Source organism: Rutidosis leptorrhynchoides, chromosome 3 (assembly GCF_046630445.1).
Source record: "Rutidosis leptorrhynchoides isolate AG116_Rl617_1_P2 chromosome 3, CSIRO_AGI_Rlap_v1, whole genome shotgun sequence".
Taxonomy (NCBI): Eukaryota; Viridiplantae; Streptophyta; class Magnoliopsida; order Asterales; family Asteraceae; genus Rutidosis; species Rutidosis leptorrhynchoides.
In genome coordinates, this window is record NC_092335.1 from 90567637 (window position 1) to 90595508 (window position 27872).

Sequence of the window (27872 nt, forward strand, 5' to 3'; positions counted from 1 at the left end):
TTGAGGTGGAGGAGGAGTTGACGCGAGATTAAATGACCGTATGAGGTGTCTTTGATGTAGGGAGATAACCCTATATTTATAGGGGAAAGACTAGGGTTAAGGGATAATTAGGGTTTATAGCTTATGGGCCAAGCGTAAATACAACCCTAATGGACCACACCCGATCAAGTCCCCCCAGTTCGGTATGATATCTTTTGTTAAGTACCGTATCGAATTCTCCATTGCAATATAGTAAAACCAAAACAAGTGTGCGCAATAGTTATGCGGTAGATACGCGGACAGCCTGCGGAAAACCAATTCCGCGTGAAGCTACGCAAAAGTTGTGCGGGTAGTTGCGCGGATAGCTGTGCGGAAAACCAATTCCTTTTGAAGCTACGCGAGGTCGCTGCACGAAAGCTACGCGGAAAACCAATTCTGCATATGTGTGCGTGAAAGATCGTAATGATAGCTGCGCATATTGTTTTCTTAAAACCGCATACAAATAAACAATTCAACAAAATAAAAAACAAACTTTCTCAAACCGAATGCGTAAGTAGGAGTACGAGATATTATCTAGAGACCCGTTCTCAAAGTTATGTCGTTGAGATGTACCCAAAAGTTGAGATCTATTTGGAAATTCATTCCCACAAAACTTTTGAGGTTTGTGAAATAACTTGACGATACCATAGCCACAATATAACAATATATGGAGGTCAATAGATTTTATGTGAAAATCAATCAACTGTAATTGTAAATATTAATTAAATAGTGATCAACAAATCACGTATTCATGGTATTGTATCATGCATCCAAGTGGTGTATTCCCATCTAATATCAGATCAAGATAATTGATAAAAACATTAACAGAAACTTACTAGCAGATCGGTAGGATAAAAACTTTGAGATTTTTTGCTTCGGGCGCCATGGTGGGCGCCACTTGTTTATGCATATTTTTTCCAAGGGAAAACCTATACACGAATAACAATGCGAAAGGGTTTTTTTAGGCGTCAACGTCGTTGAACTTCGGTCCGGTTACCGTGATAACCCGTACCCGAGATGATGATCTCGGGAGGGTGGCCAACGAATTGCCCGCCGGTCGATAGTCGGAACCTATCGACGGCAAAGGGAGAAAAAACCCTACAAGGCCCATAGGTAAAAACCCTAGTGTTGCGATCGTGAAGACGATCGTGGAGAAGATCTGGCGAGAACTACCGTATGCGTTGCGGACTTGCGGTGGAGGAGGAGTTGAGGCGAGATTGAATGACCGTATGAGGTGTCTTTGATGTAGGGAGAGAACCCTATATTTATAGGGGAAAGACTAGGTTTAAGGGATAATTAGGGTTTATAGCTTATGGGCCAAGCGTAAATACAACCCTAATGGACCACACCCGATCAGGTTTCAAAGTATTAATTGGTGTTTATGAGTCTAAATTGGTTAGTTAATTACTAGCACATCTAGTTATTAAGCAAATGGGTGTTAATGGGGTTAGTGGATGACTCGAAATGGGTGTGTTGACTTTAAAATGGTTAAATGGGTAATGATTGGCCTAGTTGGGAAAGATGGGTATGAAATACCCTAATTGTGTATTAGTTAGTGTTGTTGGGCCTTAATCACTAGCTTTTAGTGATTAATGAGGGTCTTGACCTTAATTGGACGGTTTTGGTGTAAATGGGTGATTTAATGCATTAAGTCACTAAATGCACATGAGTAGGTTGTTGGTGTTTAGTCCAACTAGTTTGTGTGTTGATCGAGTACTTATTATGTTAGGTACTTTGCTTTGAAGCTTGCGGAAGTATAAAACCGTCACCGAATCGTTGAGGTGAGTGGAATAATTATACATGTGTGTATGTAATGTATTTACTTGTGCGAAGTGCGATGTTGGTTTTAAGTTCGGGTATGCGATACTACATTGTGTTGGCATGGGATGAGGGTTTAAAGTTCGGGTATGCGATACCTCATCATCATGTGTGTGTGTGTGTGTGCGGGCGTGAAGTGTGGGTTTTAAGTTCGGGTATGTGATACCACATTTCACGTGACGGGTGGGTTTTAAGTTCGGGTATGCGATACCACCCAAGGGACTAGTGATGCATACTAGTGGCGTCTGCATGGCTAGCAGTTCATTCGCGAGAATCGTTCCCTTTGTACGCTTGGTTAACCGTGGTTATGTGATGTAGTGTAGCATATTACATTGTTCGCGTTATATGTTATTGTTGTGCTAGCTTGTGTTATCGGAGGTTTAGCGTTATACTTTGTGATGGTATGCTAATTTAAATGCTAGCGTGTATGAGGTAATTGTGTAAGTGATTGCAAGTAAGTAGATTATATATGTATGTGTATAATTATTGCATTCACTAAGCGTTTTGCTTACTATCTCGTTGTTTACCTTTTTATAGGCTCCAGCGTGGACAAGGGTAAGGGCGTTCGTTTGGATTAGAGATCCTGCTTTGTTTTGATAGGGGACGCTTTTTGGACATATAGCTTTTGGAGTTGACCGAGATTTGGGTAGTTTAACCCCCAAACACCATGCTCATAGTGTCTTTTGAAATTTAAACTAATGTGGTCGAAACTCATGTTTTGTATGAAACTCGTAATTCGGGTCGATGTGGGCCTCGTTTCGTAAAAACTTATTTTATTATTGAATCGTGTGAGTTTTTCATATTATAACATGTTGTGAAAAGCGTTTCGCCTAAATATGTCGGAAAATGGGAGATCTTTATTTGAAAATTGGCAAAACCGGGCAGAAGCTGAAACAGCTTGTGCGCGCCGCGCACAAGGGGTGTTGCGCTACGCGCACCCCTTTGTAAATTTTTTTTTTTACTGTTTCGGTTGGATATTTGGGTTGGGTTGTTACAAATTTATTATCCAATAACTTGCATTTGCCAAACTTATTCTTATATTTAAATCCTGATTGCCAACTATCTACTTGTGCCAGGGTTTTGCTTTGGTTGGTGATCAACTTGATTACAATGATAATATATGTGGCATTGTGTTAAGCATTCACTTTTATGAAGATATATTGAGCGTATGGAACCGCAATGCATCTGATAATCAGGTAAGTTTATCGAATATCCCATGCTATCTGGTAAGATCAAATTTGTAATATGATGCAAAAAAAATTATTTTTTAGCTAATATGATACAGGTCTTAGTCGATAGCTACAACAAACCACTTCCAGCTATTTTAGAGATTCTTTCAAAGGACCATGAGAGGTATGTGTTTGGTGTACGTTCAATAATATTCACGATCATAATCATACTTAACTGGGTACTAACTAATAAGATTAAAGGTTTCTTGGTTCGTTAACTTGAATATGGAGACTTATCCGCAAATGTAGAGTATGTGCTTAACCTACCCGAGGTATCTTATATATACTTCATTCATATTTTTTAAAACTACATTAGTAAATCTTAGTTAGTAGTATTTTTAAATTTATGTTTATTTGTTACCGTTTCACGAGGAGATTTTTGATTTCTAAGTTGATACAAAGGGTCTCACCAAATAGTTATCATCATGCTGTTTAGAAGTGTTTGTTAAGTGTGTAGATAAATCTGTAGGAACAAAGAGGTACATCAAAGTTAGCAAAAATATGTAATGTTAGTTGTGGGCCACATGGCAAGATTTTAGAACAACTTAGTGATGCCATACAATGGGTTAGATGGGGCAAAATTTTATTCACAAATACTTTTTTATTCAGTTCCAAATGCTTGACACGTAGGAGATAAAACATGAGCCAAATAAACTCAGCGACATATCTTATGGGTCGGAATTGCCACCTCTACGTAGTACTTATTTGCCATTTGATCTTATAGTGGATTCGTGAAATCTACTACCAACTTTCATTCATTTGAGCAAGGAATAATAGTTACATATTAAATTTCTGAATAGTAGTTTAACAACCTGAAGATTGCTTCCGTTTATGCTGGAGATGGCAATATGGTCATATTGGGTAAAGGGTCAGAGAATGGTTTTGTGTTAGGCCACACGAACTTTTTGCCTTCAATTTTTAGGATGTAGTTACATGAATGTTAGTAATCGATCATAATATTTTTTGAATTCTTTTTGTTTCAACTGTTTGATATAACCTTAATTATTTTCCGATCATCACCATCACACATCTGGGCATCTAAAATTCGTCAATAACCGCGTACATATTTGTTACTTTTTTCTGTAAGACATAAGACTAACATTTTGTTTTTATTGTAGTTACATGGAGAAATGTGCAAGACGCTCGCTCTGATTTATGTCAAAGTCTTGAGCGTTTTTTCGGATCTAGAAAATGCTCGTCCACGTAGCACTTCAGGGATTCAAGCATTATGTTCGTTGCATATAGCGTTAGAGAAAGCAAAGATGGTTCCTCAACATTGTGCTGAATGTAGCAAAATTTACTTGGTACCGTAAGATTTAACATTTTGATGCTCAAGTTTTAACGAGGGACTCGGTTGTATTGAAATTTGAGAAGGCGAGATCAGCTCTTGAAGATGGTCTTGGAAGGGTTGAAGATATAGTTCCACAAACTATAGGATGTTAGGTACATGTAAGCAAGTTTTCTGCATAAGGTTATTATTGGAGGTTGCAAATTGGGAGGCTCGCACGGGCTGGTTTGTGTATGGAATGTGTTTTTTTACACACGGGTCCAGACAGGCTAGTCATGCTGGTTGAAACACTTCCGTCAAAAATGATACCGGTAAGAAACAATGAATATCAACTTTTTCAATCACTTTAAATTCGTTATACATTCAAATAGTTGATATATGTTTTGACTAAAGATGTAATTTGTCATTGCCATTCGATACGTTATTCAATTTGTTTGTTACTTCCTACGATCTCTCAGCTAATCGTATATTTGACTTTCGATTTTAATGTTATTACAGCTGTTTTTTAAAGAGTGTCATTATGGCATTTGATATTATTCTTGAAGTGATCTAATATTTTATGCAGGCAAGCCAAGGCTCATCGGATCTGCAGCAACCCACTGCTACCTAAACCCAGTCCGAATTTCATGCCTCAATCAACACGTAAGTATATATTACCAACGATAAAAAAAACCTCTATTATTAATGTGGGTGATATGGAGATTTAAAAAAGATTACTTTGAGTATGGAGCGAATCTACTTGATACAGATAAGTAGATCTTTATCTTAGAAATGGTTACTTTATAGTTTGCTACTACTCATTCATAATTTGAACATGTCAAATGATGATGCTCTTTTTTAACCCAAAAAAAAAAAAAAAAAGAAGTGATTTATCAGGGTACATTCAATTCTTTTCTTATTACTAATTTTCTATATTTTTTTGATGAGGTCAGCAAACTTAGTAGCGAGCTATGCAACAATTTTACTAACTTACATTTGATGTCAATTTATATTATTTACTTTCTTACAGGAACGATACAACTTATTAAAAGCTTATAAGGCTGCTCTGTTTTAATGATGTGTAATCAATATATGCATGAACAAAATTAATCAAAGTATTAATGATGTGTGTTGTGTACAAATACATAATTTACTAATTCATATGATATCATTATTGCATATATAAGTTTAAAAATCAATAATATTTGCGTATGAGTCCACGTGCAACGTACGACTCATAAATAAATTTAATTAAAATCATATCTTAAAAAATATAATGGGACACCTGTCAATAAAATAGGACCACTTAATGACATCATCCATAATTTATTTTAATTAATTAATCTTAATTAATATATTAAATAAAAGGATTTTTCTATTTGTTAACCCTTAGACTATACTTAAGAAAAAATTTCAAGCTTTAATGATTGTTCATTATAAGTAGTGGGGTAATTATTTGAGGTGATTTTAAGTTATGTACAAAACAATTATGCATGTATTAGTTTCTTAAGCATAGCCATAAGTGGTATCTTTAGAAAAATCCTATCCTACATATAAAATAAAACAATACTGAGTTCAATTAATTTATAAAAAAAAAAAAAAAAACCGTCCCTCTCTCTTCACCCATCCGTCACTCACTTTCAACTCTTTCAAAGAAAAACCCTAAATCCAATCAACCCTAAAGTAATTGACAGAGAAATCAAACAATCGCTTGTACACGAGCGCCATTACGAAGCTTTCCTTCATCCAATCGGCCGTTGCCCTAATTTTTTCCTTCAGGTTCGTCTTGACCTCACTCTTCAATTATATTTGTTAATTGTTAGATTTTTTTAATTCTATTTTATTATCTGTTGAAAAATCATGATTTTAGATCATAGAAAGCATTAAGGTAGGAGTTAACTGATGTACAATTTATGTGGAGATTTAGAAGTTGCGATCTTTATGTGATTGTGATTTTGCTCTTTTTCATTTTTTTGGTAATTCGTTTGATTTTAGTTTCTCCTCAAACACAATTGTAGATGAAATAAGGAATTAGGAAGTTATATCTTGTGAAGCATTATCATGAAGTTAATTTGTATCGAGTTAGTTGATGGATATTGATGGGCATTGGGTTATGTATATATTATTATCTGCAATGAGTTGTGTAACTTTATCTATGTAAGGATATTGTTATGCGTTTCTATGTTAATATACATGTCTGATTGATGATTTTTACATCTTTTAATTTTTGGGTTGCTCTTAGGAACTCGATGAATGAAAACCGCAGTAGTAAAATTACTGATTTTTGAAAGCGTATAAAAAATTTGTTATTCTACTTTTTATTTGGATTATATGCTGGAACGAAAAAGATAGGGTTAAATGGTGAACACCTGAGTGCAGTAATGGTGTTTGATGAAATATTCAAATATCCGAGACAAAAAGAGTAATATGGTATAGTTTTTGATGTACCTATTTCAGTTCGAGATTATGGATATGGTCTTTAAATTAAGTTTGATCGTTTAGGTGCATGTGAAAGATGCTACAATTGTTTCTTATGTATATATACTTAACAAGACTTATTTTGTGCATGGCGTATAGTTATTATAGTGATATTGATTGATGTTGCCTATAATTCAGTAAATAAGTTTTACTCTTTTTTTGCTTACTATTAATTTTTTTTTTTTTTTTTTTTTTTTTTTTTTTTTGGAGAAAGATAGCTACTTAATGGGTTAAAAAGTGACATTTGAGCATCCTATCTTGCTGTGCAATTCCTGCTGACTACTAAAAAAAATTGGAATTAAGCTGTTATATATCAGACAGTGTGTGGTTTAAGAAGTTTCCAATTGTTATGCTTCCCGATGGCAGTCTTATTATTTTTCTTTTATGGTTGTTTTGCTTAAACATAAAGGAGGATGTTGAGAAGTAATTGTCTCAAAGTTGTTACCTTTCATGTGTTCAAGCAATTTTGTTCATGTTATTTAGTTATTAAGCAACAACAACAACAACAACAACAATACCCAATCCCGCGCCTGCGAGGTTATTTAGTTATTAAGCTTGATCGTAATAAATAGTGACCTTAATAAAAGTTGTTAGGTTGAGACCATAAGTACACGTCTATTGTATTCATTCAATAAGTATATTCAACTGACTCTTTCTCTAGGTCGTGACAAATTTCGTATATACTTTCTGTTGAAACTATATTGGTATGATGTACTGTGATAATCATGACCCATTTACTATGGTCACCTTTATACGTTTTGATTTAAATGCTATTATTATTGACTTTTGTTTTTTAATTTAGTCTTTTGTCAATCATGTCACACATTGTAAGTAGATTGCCAAAATTATAGTTCTTAAACGGGGAAACAATGTATGTTGTTAGTTGGCCAACTACAGGTTGCACACACTTTGAAGTGTATATACTTTCTGTTGAAACTATATTGGTATGATGTACTGTGATAATCATGACCCATTTACTATGGTCACCTTTATATGTTTTGATTTAAATGCTATTATTGACTTTTGTTTTTTAATTTAGTCTTTTGTCAATCATGTCACACATTGCAAGTAGATTGCCAAAATTATAGTTCTTTAACGGGGAAACAATGTATGTTGTTAGTTGGCCAACTACAGGTTGCACACACTTTGAAGTGTATATACTTTCTGTTGAAACTATATTGGTATGATGTACTGTGATAATCATGACCCATTTACTATGGTCACCTTTATATGTTTTGATTTAAATGCTATTATTGACTTTTGTTTTTTAATTTAGTCTTTTGTCAATCATGTCACACATTGTAAGTAGATTGCCAAAATTATAGTTCTTAAACGGGGAAACAATGTATGTTGTTAGTTGGTCAACTACAGGTTGCACACACTTTGAAGTGGTCAAGCCGACCTTCTAAAAAGGGAGGACTTTACCTGGTTTGAGTCTGGATTTGAGTCTGTGTGATGTTTTGATATTGGATGCTGGATTTTCTTTTGACGCATGTTAAATGATATATGTTATATTTTTTCATGGGAGAATAGAAAGATATGAATTCATCTATAGCAGTACATTAGGTATCTATAAATAAACATTTTATTATTACTATATGTAACTTCATTTAAGATTTAAGATTAATAATAACCACCAAGTCCGATCTATACCTATGTAATATGTGTGTGTGTCTGTTTAATAATATTTGTCAATTATGACATATCATTCAACAATTTTTCTGTAACAATCATGTGATTTCACGGGTCCTTCAACTAGTTATATGATATTTGTTTAGGGTTTAGTGTACCAGAATAATTTTTTTGGAATAAAACGCAAAGAAGAGTGCTACAGCATTGTTTCAGTGAATTTTGATTGAATAAAATTAAAGTGAAGTCATCGAATTTGCAAACCTTAGTTTAGATATGTGAGCATGTGAGGCGTGTAACTCATTGGAAGCAATGCATTTGTCTATTTGTTATTTTACGGTTATGTTATGTTGCAAAGTTTTTTAGTTTTATTTATTTATTATATTTTTTTTTATTTTTTTTTTGCACTGTGTCATCTCAGATTCCATTTCAGATTCCCACTGATCGACAATGGTCTCCCCTACCCCATCTGAAAAAATTTTACTTGTTGATCATTGGGGAAATTGTTCACTTGTGAATCCCAAAAATGGCATTGTGGATTGGACATTTGAGAGCTCGAAAAGTCAAGGAATTGAAATTTACACCAACAGAAAGGGAGGAGTGGAAGATATCTTAGAGTTAAAATATGGACGTCGATATGGTAGAAGCATCTATCTTTATGTTAAAGGCTCCAAGGTATATCAGCTTTACTATTGTTTTATTAAATTTATTCATACTTATATCATAATGTATAAGTCATGTGAAATTCGTTTGCTTAGTAACACAATGTTTAATTAATAGACTTTTTGAAATAACAGGATTAAGAAAAATAACACAATTCATCAAGATATTAGAAGTAGTAATTACTTTAGGTGGCCAATGTGGGTGACAGGCTTTAATATCACCCCCTTTTCCTTAACTCTGTTAGCACATCATATTTATTTGTATCTAGCTGCAATAGTATTATTAACAACCATTTATCCATCAGTGTCAGGTTAAAAAGATCAATGAAGCTTCTATCAATAAATTTCTGAAAGGAAAACTTAGTCACACTCAGGTTGACATTCATGTTCCGGGAAAGGATTTCACCATCATAAAGGATGTGTATGAGTTTCGAAAACGTGGCTGGATTTATATATTCCCCATCTACACAGGTGTTTACAATAATGGAGATGATTGTATAGTTGCACAAGCTCTTGACTTGAAGTCCTTAAGAAGGATATGTGCCATGTATAATGTTGTTGAGTTTGAAAATCAAACTCTCAAAGACATTGCCTTACACGAAGATATTGTGTACCACAACCGTCTCAACATAGATCCATCACCTGCTGTGGGTTCAGGCACGCTTAATGGCCAAGAGGTGGCTGTGGGCTTGATCAAAAAACGGAAATATTTTTATTTACAAAACGAAAAGTTGATGAAAATTACTAGATTATGTGAGAATGTGGTTCCCTTTCTCGGGGCCTCTTTCATTGAAGATGAAGAAGGTTCCAAATGTTACATTCTAGGATTTCCAGCATATAATGTGGATTTGGAGGACTTTATAGCAGTGAATGAACCAGGATGGGATAAAAAATGGCGAGTGTATGTAAAGTAAGTCGTACATTTAACAATTCAACAAGAATTATTGTTTTTTTCTTAATAAGAATACAAGTCCTTAAATATTGTTTTCTTTAATTAATTTGTAGAAACATGATAGTTGGATTGAGAAGCTTAGAGAAAATAGATCTAGCTCATTGCAATTTGCATTCAACATACATAAAGGTGCTCCGAAATCAGAGAGTTGCAATTGGTGAACTTATTGGCACACGAAAACTTACCTCACGGTCTAGAGGTAACTAGTACTGCCCTTGTTATTAATAGTTGTAAGAAATCATAATAATTCTAATGTACTTTTTTTCTTTCTTTCTTTCTTTATTAAGGCTTGCAGGCGTACCTATTTGGGAGAGTCTTGCTACGTTGTATGTCCAAACTAAAACATCAGTTTGCTACAGGGGATAATACGGTTAATTCTGCTCATCTCACTGATGTTTCAATGATAGATGATTCATTAGTAGAAGCTAAGTCTATAATTACACGTTTGTTAGATCCAGTAGCAGGTAACAGGTATGTATCTGATGTGACGTTACTTATATCCTATGATATGTATCTATATATAGGGAAAAGGATGCATAGGGAAATGGGGGAGAACAAATAAAAAGTAAAATTTTATGAATGTTAAATCTAAACTATAATTAACATGCAACCCCTTCCTTTGAGTAATCCTTTTTTGGGTTATAACACTAATATTACATTTGAATCCAAAATCACTGCTTTTGATTTTTCGGATTCTTGAATGTTATATTGCTGCAAATGTATTTTTTAAAATGATGTTTTAATTGATTAATTCTTTTATGGGGTTATTACACTCATTTGTTGGTTATAACACCAATTAATCATATATAAATGTAGGCCAAGTCTTTCAACGCTTGAGAAGCACATTTTTATATGGCCGGATAAAGATATCATGATTTACCTTCAGAAGATTAGCGACATTTTTGAAGCGAAAGCAAAGGCTGTTCGAAAACAATATAAAACGCTAATTGAGAATGCTGAAACGCAACATACCATGAAGGTTGCTGCTGCTGCTAATTCACAGTATAAAGTTATTGGTCTTACGAATGCACATAAAGCCCATGTTGCTTCTCTTCGTAACACACGTGCCGTTCTTGTTAGAAATGAACAGGTTGCACTTGATAACTGCTATGATTTTCTCACAAAAAGTAAGGCAAAGCGTAAAAGGTGGGATAATGGCATCTGGGGAGCTCTACGGTCAGCCATGTCGAATCCAACATGGTACACTGCACATTTACTGAGTGGTTTATTGCGACTATTGCGAAATTTTTTACATCACAAGGAGAAAACCCTTGCCAATCTAAAACCTACCAACCTAATCAGCCAAGCCGATATAAAGTTTTACTGTTCATTGAGTGATGAGGAGTGGGTTAAACAACTCCAGGTCGACTTTCCAGGTCTTCCATTTGATGTTTATGAAGGTATAGAGGTGGAGGTGATGGCCAAACGTATACAAGATCCATACTTGATAATGTGCTACTAAATTTTTAATTGTCTGTGTTACTGATATACTACTCTACTTTTGTAATCGTAACTTTGGTTGACATGTTTCACTACTATGTTAATTGAATTTGAATGGGTATGGGAGTGAGTTTTATGATGCACAAAATTGAATATTAGTCATTCAACACAGAATGATATATGACCATAGAAAAATAAATAAATAAAAAAGCATTCATATGAAACGACAATATGAAAAACAACTCTATGATTCTATGATGAATCATGTACTATTCATTTGTTATACTATTCATTCGTTTATTGCCAATCGATTGAATGTATTTTTGTCAATCAATTGGTATATGAGATAATTATGAACTCAATCAATTGAATGTATTTTTGTAAATTTTATGTAAAGTGATGGTTAGTTATGTAAGTATACACAACATGAATGAGGTATAAGAGTGCTCTCAACGGAGACACTCCTCCATCTTAGTCCTCAGTGTCATATCAGCACTTCCTTCCTACTTCCTTCTCAGGACTAAATCCATGACTAAACATTCCCAACCATGACACTCCTTCCCTTTTTTTTTTAATTTTTAATTTTTAATTTTTTTTTATTTTTTCAAAAATAATATTAACTAGTTGTGGAGCCATCGCTTAGCGCTGGAGGCTCCGTTTTGAATGCGAGTTTATAAAAAAGTCTTGATCTATTTTGTAAAAAAGAATTTTTTTCGACCTCTAACATTGAAGGGTTGTTCCTTTTGTGAAAGTTGCTTCTTTTAACCTTTTTTTTTTTAAGTTAGTTGATTTATTTTGTAAAATAGAATATTTTTTGACATCTTTTGGTAGCATTGAAGGGTTGTTCATTTTATGAAAGTTGACTCTTTTATAGTTGAGGAAGAAAAGAGAGAGAAACAAAAAAGTTAGTTGATTTTTTTGTAAAAAATATTTTTTTTGGTAACATTGAAGGATTGCTTCTTTTACGAAAGTTGCTTATTTTATCGTTGGGGACAAAAAAAAGTCAAATGACGAAAATATCCCTGGTAACATATTACGGAGTATAACTAGTATGGTTCAGACCATATTATGGAGTATAACAAGTAATTTTTAACGTAATAATATTTATAAAAATAAAAATTATAAAAATGATGCGAGGCTATATGCTTAAAAAATACCGAGCATTATTGAAGAAATATTGGGTATGTTTGGCGAAACTAGCTAATAGCTGTTAGTTTTTTAGATATATTTTTTCATTTGGCAGAGGAGCTGAATCTATTAAATAATGAGTAAAATTACAAAAAGTTAGAAGTTAAACGCTACTTCAAATACTTTTTAGCTTTTTCTCTATGTCTAAAGCTTTAAGCTCCTTTAACCAAACAGAGCTTTTTACTAAATATGAGTTTTTTTCATAAAAGCTAAAAGCTCCTAAAAACATCTAAAAGCTCCGTGCCAAACATGCCCATTGAGTTATAAATAAACGTTCTTATGATAAACTCCATCCTTTATAATTGAAATATTTCTAACAATTTTTTGTCCCCGTCGAAAAATAGTTCCGCCACTACATAACAATGATGACTTTGAAGGGAAATAAGCGAAAGTTATGTATTCTTTATTAGTAGTTGGGCAATGAATCATTTTTCAAATATTGTCCCTTTACCAAACTTTCTCCTTACACAAGTTACCTTCTTATTTATTGATTTATTTATAATGCATGATAACTTCATTTTGGTATATCATTTTTAATGTCAGTTCAATAACAAGTCTTTCTAGTAAAATCAATAATTAAAACATTTATTAATAATTATGAAACCTTTACTTATGATATAAGGTTATAAATCGACATTAATTAAATATTGTTGTTTTTATATGAATCTATTCTATAGTTTCTATTATAATGCTAAAATTATGATATCATCTTTTAAGTTAATTCTCCCTTAATTTTCTCTTAATAAAGACACGTGTTGGGTTAACAAATTTTAAGTGATGTCAGCATCTATATTAAACGATTTAAAAAAAAAAAAATACAAAACAATAGTAAACAAAGGCTATACGGGAAAATATATCAATTCCCAAATTTATAGGAAATTTATACGGATAATAACAATTCCCATATTTAGATGCAAGGCTTGACTTTATCTATTAATTAAACAATTTTTAAAAAAATAAATAACTAAATAGACGATATTTAACAAAGGATATACGGGAAAATAAAAAATTACCAAATTTATAGTTATGCTTAAGGTGTCATTATTGACCCTTCAACTATTTAGTTGCGAGTGTCTAATCTTCGTTGTGCCTTCTGGTAACTTATGGTGATGGTAATGAATCTATCGATTACCATAAACGTTTTCTTTGAGGCCAACCTAGACTTTAGTTACATTTTTATTAAGATTATTCAACAAAATCGTGGTTCCACGGATCACGGGTCATTAAATTAAATGACATTAACATTACATTCACTTAATACCTAAAACATATAATACTTTAAACAAACTCGTGATCTCACGGGTCATTTCACTAGTTATAAAGATTTTTTTAATGATAACTCTAAAAAATAATACTCCGTATGTTTTACAAGGCGGTAAATATTAACTTTTAAGTTACAATTATTAACATGTATAAGTGTGTTTGCAATTTTAACGAAAGTTTTTTTTTTTTTTTTTTTTGAAAAATAAATAACGATAGTTTTAAAGAATTGCGTTGAAAAAAATGTTAATATAATGTAGGAGGCAGACAAGTTAAAATAAAAACACGACTTCGAGAAACCAAACATGACCACTTTGACCATAATCTTAAACATGATTGAATTGAACAAGGGTTTGGCTAACAGCGTGCTGCCGCGGTTTTTTTTATTGCTATAGATAGGGTTGTAGTTTACAAAAGATTACAGTGGCTACAGCTACGATCATTTACATTGATTATTAGGAAAGTAGATTAGTACGAAAGTTGTCGCATATCTTGTTACAAAAGGTTGCAGCGGCTATAGTTGTGATTATTTACATTGATTAGTAGGTAGGTAGGTAGGTAGGTAGGTAGATAAGTACATAAGTTGTTACATATTTTGCTACAAAAGATGGTTAACTTTGTTTCTTGCATCATTCCTTTTTTTTCTTCTGTTATAGACGGTGATTTTCTTCTTCTGTTAAATTGAACCGAAAGAGATGCTGGTATAATATGGGGTCGCCCCCTCCAGCGGGATCAGAAAAGGTTGTATTAAAGTTTCGATCGGTTAATAACATGGTAATTGCCCCTGCAAATACCGGAAGTGATAATAAAAGTGAGAATGCTGTCACTAGAACGGACCACACAAATAGGGGTGTTAAATGTAAAACTAAAAAAGTTAACTAAAGGGTTTTCTCGCTTTCAAAGGGGAAAAAGGAAAATATAAAACTAAAAACCTCATATGACAAATATTAACACACAATAAATGTAAGCTTGATAAGTCGTAGAAACACCAATAAAACTTTAGAAAAAAAAAAAGAACCATACCTGAGAAGCAAAGAAACGTTGACTTCAAAATAAAAAAAGCGATACGAAGAGACCAAAAGACGTTAACTACGGACCGGAAAAAATTACATTGGTAGAACAAAAAAAGGAAAATCACATGATAACCAAAGCAGATAGCTTACTTGAAGGATACGAAATAGCGAAGTAATAGGATAACCTGCATCACCAAAAAAAGCAAAAGGTTAACCTAATGGTGGAAACCCCAACGTCAAAAGGGTTTATGCGTGAAAAAAGCTACGAACAATGAAAATCAAAATCAGATTTAAACATGCAAATGAGCGCGGATAAATTAAAAAAGAGAAGTGAGATCAGGGGCGGAGCCAGGATTGGTGGTCAGTGGTGTCACTGGTTAAAAGTCAAAAAAAATTCTACTAGATGTCTTATTTCAGTGTTGTCACTCAAAAAAATTTACACTATCCGCTAGTGTCACTAGCTAAAAATCTAAAAAAAGTTCCACTACATCGCGTATTTCAGTGATGTTCAGTGCCCACACTGACTTCTACATAGCTCCGCCTCTGAGTGAGATAGCGCGGATAAATTAAAAAAGAGAAGTTAAAAGAACCTGAAAAAAGCTGCGATGAACTTTTAAAAGGGGAAGAAAGGAAAATAGGAAGGGAATTAGTGACAACTTTAGGTGAAGACACGCGGGGTCCCGTGACACCACTAGTTTCTCGAAATTTATCACAAAATTTTTATTTTTGACATATAGGACACCACTAAATATAATAATGGGATCCCATAAATTTTTAGAGATTATAGTTTAATAGTTTGGACTACTAAAGCGTTTGAAATTAACCCACTTATGATATGATTTTTATCGTATGAGTCATTGAATATATTAGATATAAAAATAAAGGTTAAAGTCAAAAATAGGCTACAAACTTACACAAATGTACCGATGTCGCCTACAAACTCATTTTCGTCCTACTGTCGCCTACAAACTTATAAAGAATGTGCCAATATAAACAAAATACTTTTTTTAACCTTCAACCAAAATGGTTGATTAAGTGACTTCTAAGTAGTCATGACACATCGGTGATACATTGAAAAAGAACTGAAAGTATATGGGCGACATCGGGACACAACTGAAAGTATATGAGCGACATCGGGACATATAAAATGAATAAAAAAAGTTAAATAATTAACTTTACCTGTTCAGCAGGTAACCGGTAACGAAATGTTAATATCAGCACATTTTTTATAAGTTTGTAGGCAACAGTAGGACGAAAAGGGGTTTGTGGGCGACATCGGTACATTTGTGTAAGTTTATAGTCTATTTTTTGCTTTAACCCTAAAAATAAACAAACCCTTGTCCAATTCCAATTCTAATTCTAATTCTTTTGACTTCCTTCAACATCACATTTTTTACGGTTCTATCTTAAATCCTTCATCCTAGAGATGTCAATGGGTCGGATATGGATCGGGTGAGGGCGTAAAGCCATATCCATATCCATTTAAATTTAGTTCATCAATCTATATCCATATCTAGTGGATTAAGCGAGTTAATGGATATCAATTGGATATTTAAGAAATCTTACAATATTTTCAAATCTATAATGAAAATAAAAGCGTAATATAACGTGACATAATTTACAAGTCTTCCACCAGATTGTGTAATGTTTGTCTAACAATGAACAAAAGTTATTAAATTTACTATCAAACATATATTATGACAAGTTACGTGTAATTTTTATATTGAGATTGATATTGCTCAATAACATTATATATATCTATCGCAATATCGTATAAAATACTCTCGAATCAAGGTTAATGAAAGCATTTCTGCAAGTGATACGCCAAGATATGCAAATTTGTATCGGAGAGTGATTTATAAAGAGTTTTGATGATTTATGACCATAGTTGATCCCGATATAAGTTAAGGTCTAATTAGTGCTCTAAAATGGTAAAACAAAGCTCCAAATGTGTTAGGCTTCGTCCAAATGAAAGGAAATCACAAAGAAAAAGAGACAGTAACTTTCAGTACAATGGGACGCCGTCCTGATCTTTGGGACGCCGTCCCGTATTTTAAACTGGGACGCCGTCCGGATTAATGGGACGCCGTCCAACCCTTTATAATGGGACGCCGTCCAGCCTTTTAGGACGCCGTCCAGAAGTAGGTTTCAGCGAACTTTTGACTTTCTGACCTACATTCTCCACTTTATAACTCATGATTGAAGGCCAGTTTTAGAGAGTACGAACCAGAGAATACAGAGACGAATTTTGGGAGCAATATTGGAGAACTCCAAGCTCTTGGAAGAGGCTCAACATCAAGGCATCAAAGATCAAAACCTTCTTCATCCAAGAACTCATTGTTCTTGTAGGTTATTTCTTGTTCTAAAGCAATGATTTCCATTGATAATCTGATTTGTATGTTGTCTATTACAATGATTGTTGGCTAGTTTCTATAATGTTTGTCTAGATTAATAACCGAGGTATTGGATGTAATCCTATTGATTGTATGTATTATGTGTGAAAGATTGAAGCTTGAATTAAAGAACCATGCTTATTGATGTTTAATCATTTGTATCTAGTTAATTGATATGTTGTTGATAAACAGAACTCTTGTTGAAGTATCATATTGATTTACAATCAACTTGTCTTAGATTGATTGTTTACTAAACCGGACCAAGGGGTAAATTAGATCAATACGATTAAACGATATAGGAGTGAATTGTGTAGAGCGAGCACAAAGACAATTGTTATTTAAGTCTTTGATCTTGCTAATCAACTACTCACAAACGAAAAGGTCTAGGTAATAGGGAACCCTCACTTAGTACTTCTAGTTTGAGTACTCACTAAAGAGAACTCTTGGCGGGTCGATTTAGGTGATTAGAATATTTCATAGTTATTTGATTACAAACACGAGAACTATAGAGAAAAGGGAACCCTTGATCTTGTAATTGTGTTTGCGTGTTTATTTAAGAGAACTCTTAGTAAACCTATTAGATAACTTACACACATAATCATTCAATCAGGACTTAATAGCAAAACTTGAAATGTCCCGTTCTTATTGATTAAAAACGTTCCATATTAATTGATTTCGTTGCGAGGTTTTGACCTCTATATGAGACGTTTTTCAAAGACTGCATTCATTTTTAAAACAAACCATAACCTTTATTTCATAAATAAAGGTTTAAAAAGCTTTACGTAGATTATCAAATAATGATAATCTAAAATATCCTGTTTACACACGACCATTACATAATAGTTTACAATACAAATATGTTACATCGAAATCAGTTTCTTGAATGCAGTTTTTACACAATATCATACAAACATGGACTCCAAATCTTGTCCTTATTTTAGTATGCAACAGCGAAAGCTCTTAGTATTCACCTGAGAATAAACATGCTTTAAACGTTAACAAAAATGTTGGTGAGTTATAGGTTTAACCTATATATATATCAAATCGTAACAATAGACCATAAGATTTCATATTTCAATATACATCCCATACATAGAGATAAAAATCATTCATATGGTGAACACCTGGTAACCGACATTAACAAGATGCATATATAAGAATATCCCCATCATTCCGGGACACCCTTCGGATATGATATAAATTTCGAAGTACTAAAGCATCCAGTACTTTGGATGGGGTTTGTTAGGCCCAATAGATCTATCTTTAGGATTCGCGTCAATTAGGGTGTCTGTTCCCTAATTCTTAGATTACCAGACTTAATAAAAAGGGGCATATTCGATTTCGATAATTCAACCATAGAATGTAGTTTCACGTACTTGTGTCTATTTTGTAAATCATTTATAAAACCTGCATGTATTCTCATCCCAAAAATATTAGATTTTAAAAGTGGGACTATAACTCACTTTCACAGATTTTTACTTCGTCGGGAAGTAAGACTTAGCCACTGGTCGATTCACGAACCTATAACAAATATGTACATATATATCAAAGTATGTTCAAAATATATTTACAACACTTTTAATACATTTTGATGTTTTAAGTTTATTAAGTCAGCTGTCCTCGTTAGTAACCTACAACTAGTTGTCCACAGTTAGATGTAAAGAAATAAATCGATAAATATTATCTTGAATCAATCCACGACCCAGTGTATACGTATCTCAGTATTGATCACAACTCAAACTATATATATATTTTGGAATCAACCTCAACCATGTATAGCTAACTCCAACATTTACATATAAAGTGTCTATGGTTGTTCCGCAATATATATATAGATGGGTCGACATGATAGGTTGAAACATTGTATACGTGTCTATGGTATCTCAAGATTACATAATATACAATATAAGTTGATTAGGTTATGGTTGGAATAGATTTATTACTAAATTTCACGTAGGTAAAATGAGTAGTTTTTATCAATCTTGTTTTACTCGCCATTTCTTCGTTTCTAATCCGTTTTGAGTGATTCCAGTGGCCAAGGTTTTGTATTGAACTTAACTTTATGAATCTAAACAGAAAAAGTATAAATTTATAGTCAAAACTACAAGTTACAAGTCGTTTTTGAAAGAGGTAGTCATTTCCGTCGAAAGAACGACATCTTGATGACTATTTTGAAAAACATACTTTCACTTTGAGTTTAACCATGATTTTTGGATATAGTTTCATGTTCATAATAAAAATCATTTTTCCAGAAGTATAGCTTTTAAATCAAAGTTCTTCTTAGCTTTTAATTATCCCAACCAAAACAGCCCCCGGTTTTACTACGACGGCGTATATCCAGTTTTGTGGTGTTTATCGTGTTTCCGGGTTTTAAATCATTAAGTTAGCATATCATATAGATATAGAGCATGTTTTTAGTTTATTTTAAAAGTCTAGTTAGAAGTATTAACTTTATTTGCGAACAAGTTTAGAATTAACTAAACTATGTTCTAGTAATTACAAGTTTATAACGTTGAATAAGACAGCTTTTTATGTATGAATCGAATGATGTTATGAACATCATTACTACCTCAAGTTCCTTGGATAAACCTACTGGAAATGAGAAAAATAGATCTAGCTTCAAAGGATCCTTGGATGGCTTGAAAGTTCTTGAAGCAGAATCATGACACGAAAACAATTTCAAGTAAGATTTTCACTCGAAATAAGATTGTTATAGTTATAGAAATTGAATTAAAGTTTGAATATGATTATTACCTTGTATTAGAAAGATAACCTACTGTAAGTAACAAAAGTTTCTTGATCTTGGATGATTACTTGGAATGGATTTAGAAAACTTGGAAGTAAACTTGCAATCTTGGAAGTATTCTTGATTTTATGAAACTAGAACTTTTGGAATTTATGAAGAATACTTAGAACTTGAAGATAGAGCTTGAGAGAGATCAATTAGATGAAGAAAATTGAAGAATGAAAGTGTTTGTAGGTGTTTTTGGTCGTTGGTGTATGGATTAGATATAAAGGATATGTAATTTTGTTTTCATGTAAATAAGTCATGAATGATTACTCATATTTTTGTAATTTTATGAGATATTTTATTCTAGTTGCCAAATGATGGTTCTCACATGTATTAGGTGACTCACATGGGCTGCTAAGAGCTGATCATTGGAGTGTATATACCAATAGTACATACATCTAAAAGCTGTGTATTGTACGAGTACGAATACGGGTGCATACGAGTAGAATTGTTGATGAAACTGAACGAGGATGTAATTGTAAGCATTTTTGTTAAGTAGAAGTATTTTGATAAGTGTCTTGAAGTCTTTCAAAAGTGTATGAATACATATTAAAACACTACATGTATATACATTTTAACTGAGTCGTTAAGTCATCGTTAGTCGTTACATGTAAGTGTTGTTTTGAAACCTTTAGGTTAACGATCTTGTTAAATGTTGTTAACCCAATGTTTATAATATCAAATGAGATTTTAAATTATTATATTATCATGATATTATGATGTATTAATATATCTTAATATGATATATATACAGTTAAATGTCGTTACAACGATAATCGTTACATATATGTCTCGTTTCGAAATCATTAAGTTAGTAGTCTTATTTTTACATATGTAGTTCATTGTTAATATACTTAATGATATGTTTACTTATCATAATATCATGTTAACTATATATATATATATATCCATATATATGTCATCATATAGTTTTTACAAGTTTTAACGTTCGTGAATCACCGGTCAACTTGGGTGGTCAATTGTCTATATGAAACCTATTTTAATTAATCAAGTCTTAAAAAGTTTGATTGCTTAACATGTTGGAAACACTTAATCATGTAAATAAAAATTTCATTTAATATATATATAAACATGGAAAAGTTCGGGTCACTACAGTATCTACCCGTTAAATAAATTTCGTCCCGAAATTTTAAGCAGTTGGAGGTGTTGATGTATCTTCTGGAAATAAATGCGGGTATTTCTTCTTCATCTGATCTTCTCGTTCCCAGGTGAACTCGGGTCCTCTACGAGCATTCCATCGAACCTTAACAATTGGTATCTTGTTTTGCTTAAGTCTTTTAACCTCACGATCCATTATTTCGACGGGTTCTTCGATGAATTGAAGTTTTTCGTTGATTTGGATTTCATCTAAAGGAATAGTGAGATCTTCTTTAGCAAAACATTTCTTCAAATTTGAGACGTGGAAAGTGTTATGTATAGCCGCGAGTTGTTGAGGTAACTCAAGTCGGTAAGCTACTGGTCCGACACGATCAATAATCTTGAATGGTCCAATATACCTTGGATTTAATTTCCCTCGTTTACCAAATCGAACAACGCCTTTCCAAGGTGCAACTTTAAGCATGACCATCTCTCCAATTTCAAATTCTATATCTTTTCTTTTAATGTCAGCGTAGCTCTTTTGTCAACTTTGGGCGGTTTTCAACCGTTGTTGAATTTGGATGATCTTCTCGGTAGTTTCTTGTATTATCTCCGGACCCGTAATCTGTCTATCCCCCACTTCACTCCAACAAATCGGAGACCTGCACTTTCTACCATAAAGTGCTTCAAACGGCGCCATCTCAATGCTTGAATGGTAGCTGTTGTTGTAGGAAAATTCTGCTAACGGTAGATGTCAATCCCAACTGTTTCTGAAATCAATAACACATGCTCGTAGCATGTCTTCAAGCGTTTGTATCGTCCTTTCGCTCTGCCCATCAGTTTGTGGATGATAGGCAGTACTCATGTCTAGACGAGTTCCTAATGCTTACTGCAATGTCTGCCAGAATCTTGAAATAAATCTGCCATCCCTATCAGAGATAATAGAGATTGGTATTCCATGTCTGGAGACGACTTCCTTCAAATACAGTCGTGCTAACTTCTCCATCTTGTCATCTTCTCTTATTGGTAGAAAGTGTGCTGATTTGGTGAGACGATCAACTATTACCCAAATAGTATCAAAACCACTTGCAGTCCTTGGCAATTTAGTGATGAAATCCATGGTAATATTTTCCCATTTCCATTCTGGGATTTCGGGTTGTTGAAGTAGACCTGATGGTTTCTGATGCTCAGCTTTGATCTTAGAACACGTCAAACATTCTCCTACATATTTAGCAACATCGGCTTTCATACCCGGCCACCAAAAATGTTTCTTGAGATCCTTGTACATCTTCCCCGTTCCAGGATGTATTGAGTATTTGGTTTTATGAGCTTCTCTAAGTACCATTTCTCTCATATCTCCAAATTTTGGTACCCAAATCCTTTCAGCCCTATGGGTTCCGTCTTCTTGAATATTAAGATGCTTCTTCGATCCTTTGGGTATTTCATCCTTTAAATTTCTCTCTTTTAAAACTCCTTGTTGTGCCTCCTTTATTTGAGTAGTAAGGTTATTGTGAATCATTATATTCATAGATTTTACTCGAATGGTAACGAATTTCAAAGTCGTAATCATTCAACAATTCAATCCACCTACGCTGCCTCATATTCAGTTGTTTCTGATTAAATATGTGTTGAAGACTTTTGTGGTCGGTATATATAATACTTTTGACCCCATATAAGTAGTGCCTCCAAGTCTTTAATGCAAAAACAACCGCGCCTAACAAATCATGCGTCGTGTAATTTTGTTCGTGAATCTTCAATTGTCTAGACGCATAAGCAATCACCTTCGTTCGTTGCATTAATACACAACCGAGACCTTGCTTTGATGCGTCACAATAAATCACAAAATCATCATTCCCTTCAGGCAATGACAATATAGGTGCCGTAGTTAGCTTTTTCTTCAATAACTGAAACGCTTTCTCTTGTTCATCCTTCCATTCAAATTTCTTCCCTTTATGCGTTAATGCAGTCAAGGGTTTTGCTATTCTGGAAAAGTCTTGGATGAACCTTCTGTAGTAACCAGCTAGTCCTAAAAACTGGCGTATGTGTTTCGGAGTTTTCGGGGTTTTCCACTTTTCAACAGTTTCTATCTTTGCCGGATCCACCTTAATACCTTCTTTGTTCACTATGTGACCGAGGAATTGAACTTCTTCCAACCAAAATGCACACTTTGAAAACTTAGCGTACAATTCTTCCTTCCTCAATACTTCTAACACCTTTCTCAAATGTTCACCATGTTCTTGGTCATTCTTTGAGTAAATAAGTATGTCATCAATGAAAACAATGACAAACTTGTCAAGGTATGGTCCACACACTCGGTTCATAAGGTCCATGAACACAGCTGGTGCATTAGTTAAACCAAACGGCATGACCATAAACTCGTAATGACCGTAACGTGTTCTGAAAGCAGTCTTTGAAATATCATCTTCTTTCACCCGCATTTGATGATACCCGGAACGTAAGTCAATCTTTGAATAAATAGATGAGCCTTGTAGTTGATCAAATAAGTCGTCGATTCTCGGTAGTGGGTAGCGGTTCTTGATGGTAAGTTTGTTCAACTCTCGATAGTCGATACACAACCTGAATGTCCCATATTTCTTCTTGACAAACAAAACAGGAGCTCCCCACGGTGATGTGCTTGGTCGAATGAAACCATGCTCTAAAAGTTCTTGTAATTGGCTTTGCAGTTCTTTCATCTCGTTGGGTGCGAGTCTGTAAGGAGCACGAGCTATTGGTGTAGCTCCTGGTACAAGATCTATTTGAAATTCAACGGATCGATGTGGGGGTAATCCCGGTAATTCTTTCGGAAATACATCGGAAAATTCTTTTGCGACGGGAACATCATTAATGCTCTTTTCTTCAGTTTGTACTTTCTCGACATGTGCTAGAACAGCATAGCAACCTTTTCTTATTAGTTTTTGTGCCTTCAAATTACTAATAAGATGTAGCTTCGTGTTGCCCTTTTCTCCGTACACCATTAAGGGTTTTCCTTTTTCTCGTATAATGCGAATTGCATTTTTGTAACAAACGATCTCTGCTTTCACTTCTTTCAACCAGTCCATACCGATTATCACATCAAAACTCCCTAACTCTACTGGTATCAAGTCAATCTTAAATGTTTCGCTAAACAGTTTAATTTCTCGATTCCGACATATATTATCTGCTGAAATTAATTTACCATTTGCTAATTCGAGTAAAAAATTACTATCCAAAGGCGTCAATGGACAACTTAATTTAGCACAAAAATCTCTACTCATATAGCTTCTATCCGCACCCGAATCAAATAAAACGTAAGCAGATTTATTGTCAATAAGAAATGTACCCGTAACAAGCTCTGGGTCTTCCTGTGCCTCTGCCGCATTAATATTGAAAACTCTTTCACGGCCTTGTCCATTTGTGTTCTCCTGGTTCGGGTAATTTCTAATAATGTGGCCCGGTTTTCCACATTTATAACAAACTACACTGGCATAACTTGCTCCGACACTACTTGCTCCGCCATTACTCGTTCCGACACCATTTGTTCCTTTCGTTCTATTAACCCCTGGTCCGTAGACCTCACACTTCACCGCGCTATGATCATTTCTTTTACACTTGTTGCAAAATTTGGTGCAGAACCCCGAGTGATACTTTTCACACCTTTGGCATAGCTGCTTCTGATTGTTATTGTTGTTGCGGTTATTATTGTTGTTGGGATGATTGTTGTAGTTGCTGTTGTTGTTGTTGTTGTTGTTGTTGTTGTTGTTGTTGTTGTTGTTGTTGTTGTTGTTGTTGTTGTTGTTGTTGTTGTTGTTGTTGTTGTTGTTATTGGGCCGTTTGTTGTAGTTGCGATTGATGTTGCGATTGTTGGGATAGTTGTTGCGATTATTGTTGTAATTGCTGTTGTTGTTGTATTGGTGATTCTTATCACCGTTTTCCTCCCACTTTCTTTTGACTTGCTTCACATTGGCCTCTTCAGCAGTCTATTCTTTAATTCTTTCTTCAATCTGGTTCACTAGTTTGTGAGCCATTCTACATGCCTGTTGTATGGAGGCGGGCTCGTGTGAACTTATATCTTCTTGGATTCTTTCCGGTAATCCTTTCACAAACGCGTCGATCTTCTCTTCCTCATCTTCGAACGCTCCTGGACACAATAGGCATAATTCTGTGAATAGTCTTTCGTACGTGGTAATATCAAATCCTTGGGTTCGTAACCCTCTAAGTTCTGTCTTGAGCTTATTGACCTCGGTTCTGGGACGGTATTTCTCGTTCATCAAGTGCTTGAATGCTGACCACGGTAGTGTGTAAGCATCATCTTGTCCCACTTGCTCTAGATAGGTATTCCACCATGTTAACGCAGAACCTTTGAAGGTATGCGTAGCGTACTTCACTTTGTCCTCTTCAGTACACTTACTTATGGCAAACATCGATTCGACCTTCTCGGTCCACCGTTTCAATCCGATCGGTCCTTCGGTTCCATCAAATTCCAAAGGTTTGCAGGCAGTGAATTCTTTGTAGGTGCATCCTACACGATTTCCTGTACTGCTAGATCCAAGGTTATTGTTGGTATGTAGCGCAGCCTGTACTGCGGCTATGTTTGAAGCAAAAAATGCACGAAATTCCTCTTCGCTCATATTCAAGGTGTGTCGAGTAGTCGGTGCCATTTCCTTCAAAATAGTCAAATGAAACGAGTTAATCATATAGAATATCAAGAGTAGTCAATAGTATTTCGTAGCGTAATATGAACTTATTTATAAAAGCTCTTTCTTCATATTAGCGTTTTATACTCTTTAATTCGGGTAGTACCTACCCGTTAAGTTCATACTTAGTAGCTAACATACCATTTCAACTACTACAATTCTATATGAAAAACTAATCAAAAAAACAAAACAAAAAAAAATATCATATTCAAGCCTTTATACAATAACTTGCAAACTTACAATACCGCTATTTTACATATAGCATGAAATATAGCACATAAAACTTTGATACAAAGTAGTTGCGAAGATAATTCTAGTTAATAAATAAGGCGTTCAGCAAAGGCAACAAAGACACGTAATTCATACGTCCAGAAACAAGTCATGCATTCTGGTTTTACTAATACCACTTCCCATCCTTGGTTTTGTGAAACATAACCATTGTGACCGATAGTAAGACAATGTGTTGTAACGTCGTCAAAAGGATGAAGGTTACGTAATGTCCAACAGTCTCGTAATAACCTAAAAACCTCATTTCTTACCCCAATTACCGACTCCGTCACTTGTGGGAACGTTTTGTTTAATAGTTGTAGCCCGATGTTCTTTTTCTCACTTTGGTGAGAAGCGAACATTACTAACCCGTAAGCATAACATGCTTCTTTATGTTGCATGTTAGCCGCTTTTTCTAAATCATGAAGTCCTATATTCGGATACATCGAGTCAAAATAATTTCTTAACCCGTTGCGTAAAATAACATTTGGGTTCTCCGCAATATATGCGTCAAAGTAAACACATCGTAACTTATGGGTTTCCCAATGTGATATCCCCCATCTTTCAAACGAAAGCCTTTTATAAACCAAGGCATTCTTGGAACGTTCTTCGAATGTCTTACAAACTGATCTCGCCTTAAATAGTTGTGCCGAGGAATTCTGACCGACTCTAGACAAGATTTCATCAATCATGTCTCCGGGTAGGTCTCTTAAAATATTGGGTTGTCTATCCATTTTGTGTTTTTATACTGTAAAATAGACAAGAGTTAGATTCATAAAAAAAATACTTATTAATACAAGCAATTTTTACATATATCATAAAGCATAAGCACACTATATTACATATATTACACCACACGAATACAACTATCTTATTCCGACTCGCTCGTTTCTTCTTCTTCTTCGGTTTTGGTTCGTTTTGCCAAGTTTCTAGGGATATATGATGTTCCCCTAATACGAGCTGTCGTTTTCCACATTGGTTTAGAAAAACCTGGTGGTTTAGAGGTTCCCGGGTTATTGTCACAACTTAAGAAATACGGGTGTTGACGATACATATAAAGTTCATCGGGTTTGGAATCAAATTTCTCTATTTTTATGCCCTTTCCCTTATTATTTTCTTTTGCCTTTTTAAATTCAGTTGGGGTAATTTCTATAACATCATCGGAATTCTCGTCGGAATCCGATTCATCGGAGAATTGGTAATCCTCCCAATATTTTGCTTCCTTGGTGGAAACACCATTGACCATAATTAACCTTGGTCGGTTGGTTGAGGATTTTCTTTTACTTAACCGTTTTATTATTTCCCCCACCGGTTCTATTTCCTCCTCCGGTTCCTCCTCTTCCGGTTCTGATTCTTCTTCCGGTTCCTCTTCGGGAACTTGTGAATCAGTTCAATATATATTCGACTGTTCGTTATTATTAGGTGAGTCAATGGGATTTATGCTAGAGGTAGACATCTATCACACAATATCAAACATGTTAAGAGATTAATATATCACATAATATATACATGTTAATAATATATAGTTTCCAACAAAAATGTTAAGCAATCATTTTTAAAGAAAACACGGTCGAAGTCCAGACTCACTAATGCATCCTAACAAACTCGATAAGACACACTAATGAAAATTTTCTGGTTCTCTAAGACCAACGCTCGGATACCAACTGAAATGTCCCGTTCTTATTGATTAAAAATG

The 27872-nt window shown here is 34.2% G+C and overlaps 1 protein-coding gene across 2 annotated transcripts; it reads left to right on the top strand.

Annotated features, from left to right (window-relative positions):
• The first annotated feature begins 5943 nt into the window (after positions 1–5943).
• On the top strand, positions 5944–11585 carry LOC139896464 (uncharacterized). Of its 2 annotated transcripts, none has more exons than XM_071879107.1 (6): positions 5944–6111; positions 8861–9114; positions 9407–10011; positions 10107–10252; positions 10341–10524; positions 10870–11585. In XM_071879107.1, the coding sequence occupies exons 2-6, from the start codon at positions 8890–8892 to the stop codon at positions 11513–11515; spliced, it is 1806 nt and encodes a 601-aa protein (XP_071735208.1). In that variant the 5' UTR covers positions 5944–6111; positions 8861–8889; the 3' UTR covers positions 11516–11585. The 2 variants fall into 2 exon arrangements, with proteins under 2 accessions (XP_071735208.1, XP_071735209.1); XM_071879108.1 differs by having other exon boundaries at positions 8873–9114.
• Positions 11586–27872: the final 16287 nt, after the last annotated feature.

Bases quoted from the DNA above. Each gene is read 5' to 3' on its own strand.
- LOC139896464 (XM_071879107.1), top strand. From the start codon at position 8,890: ATGGTCTCCCCTACCCCATCTGAAAAAATTTTACTTGTTGATCATTGG. The intron at 10,012-10,106 runs GTAAGTCGTACA...ATTAATTTGTAG, and splicing joins AAATGGCGAGTGTATGTAAA to AAACATGATAGTTGGATTGA. The intron at 10,525-10,869 runs GTATGTATCTGA...ATATAAATGTAG, and splicing joins GATCCAGTAGCAGGTAACAG to GCCAAGTCTTTCAACGCTTG.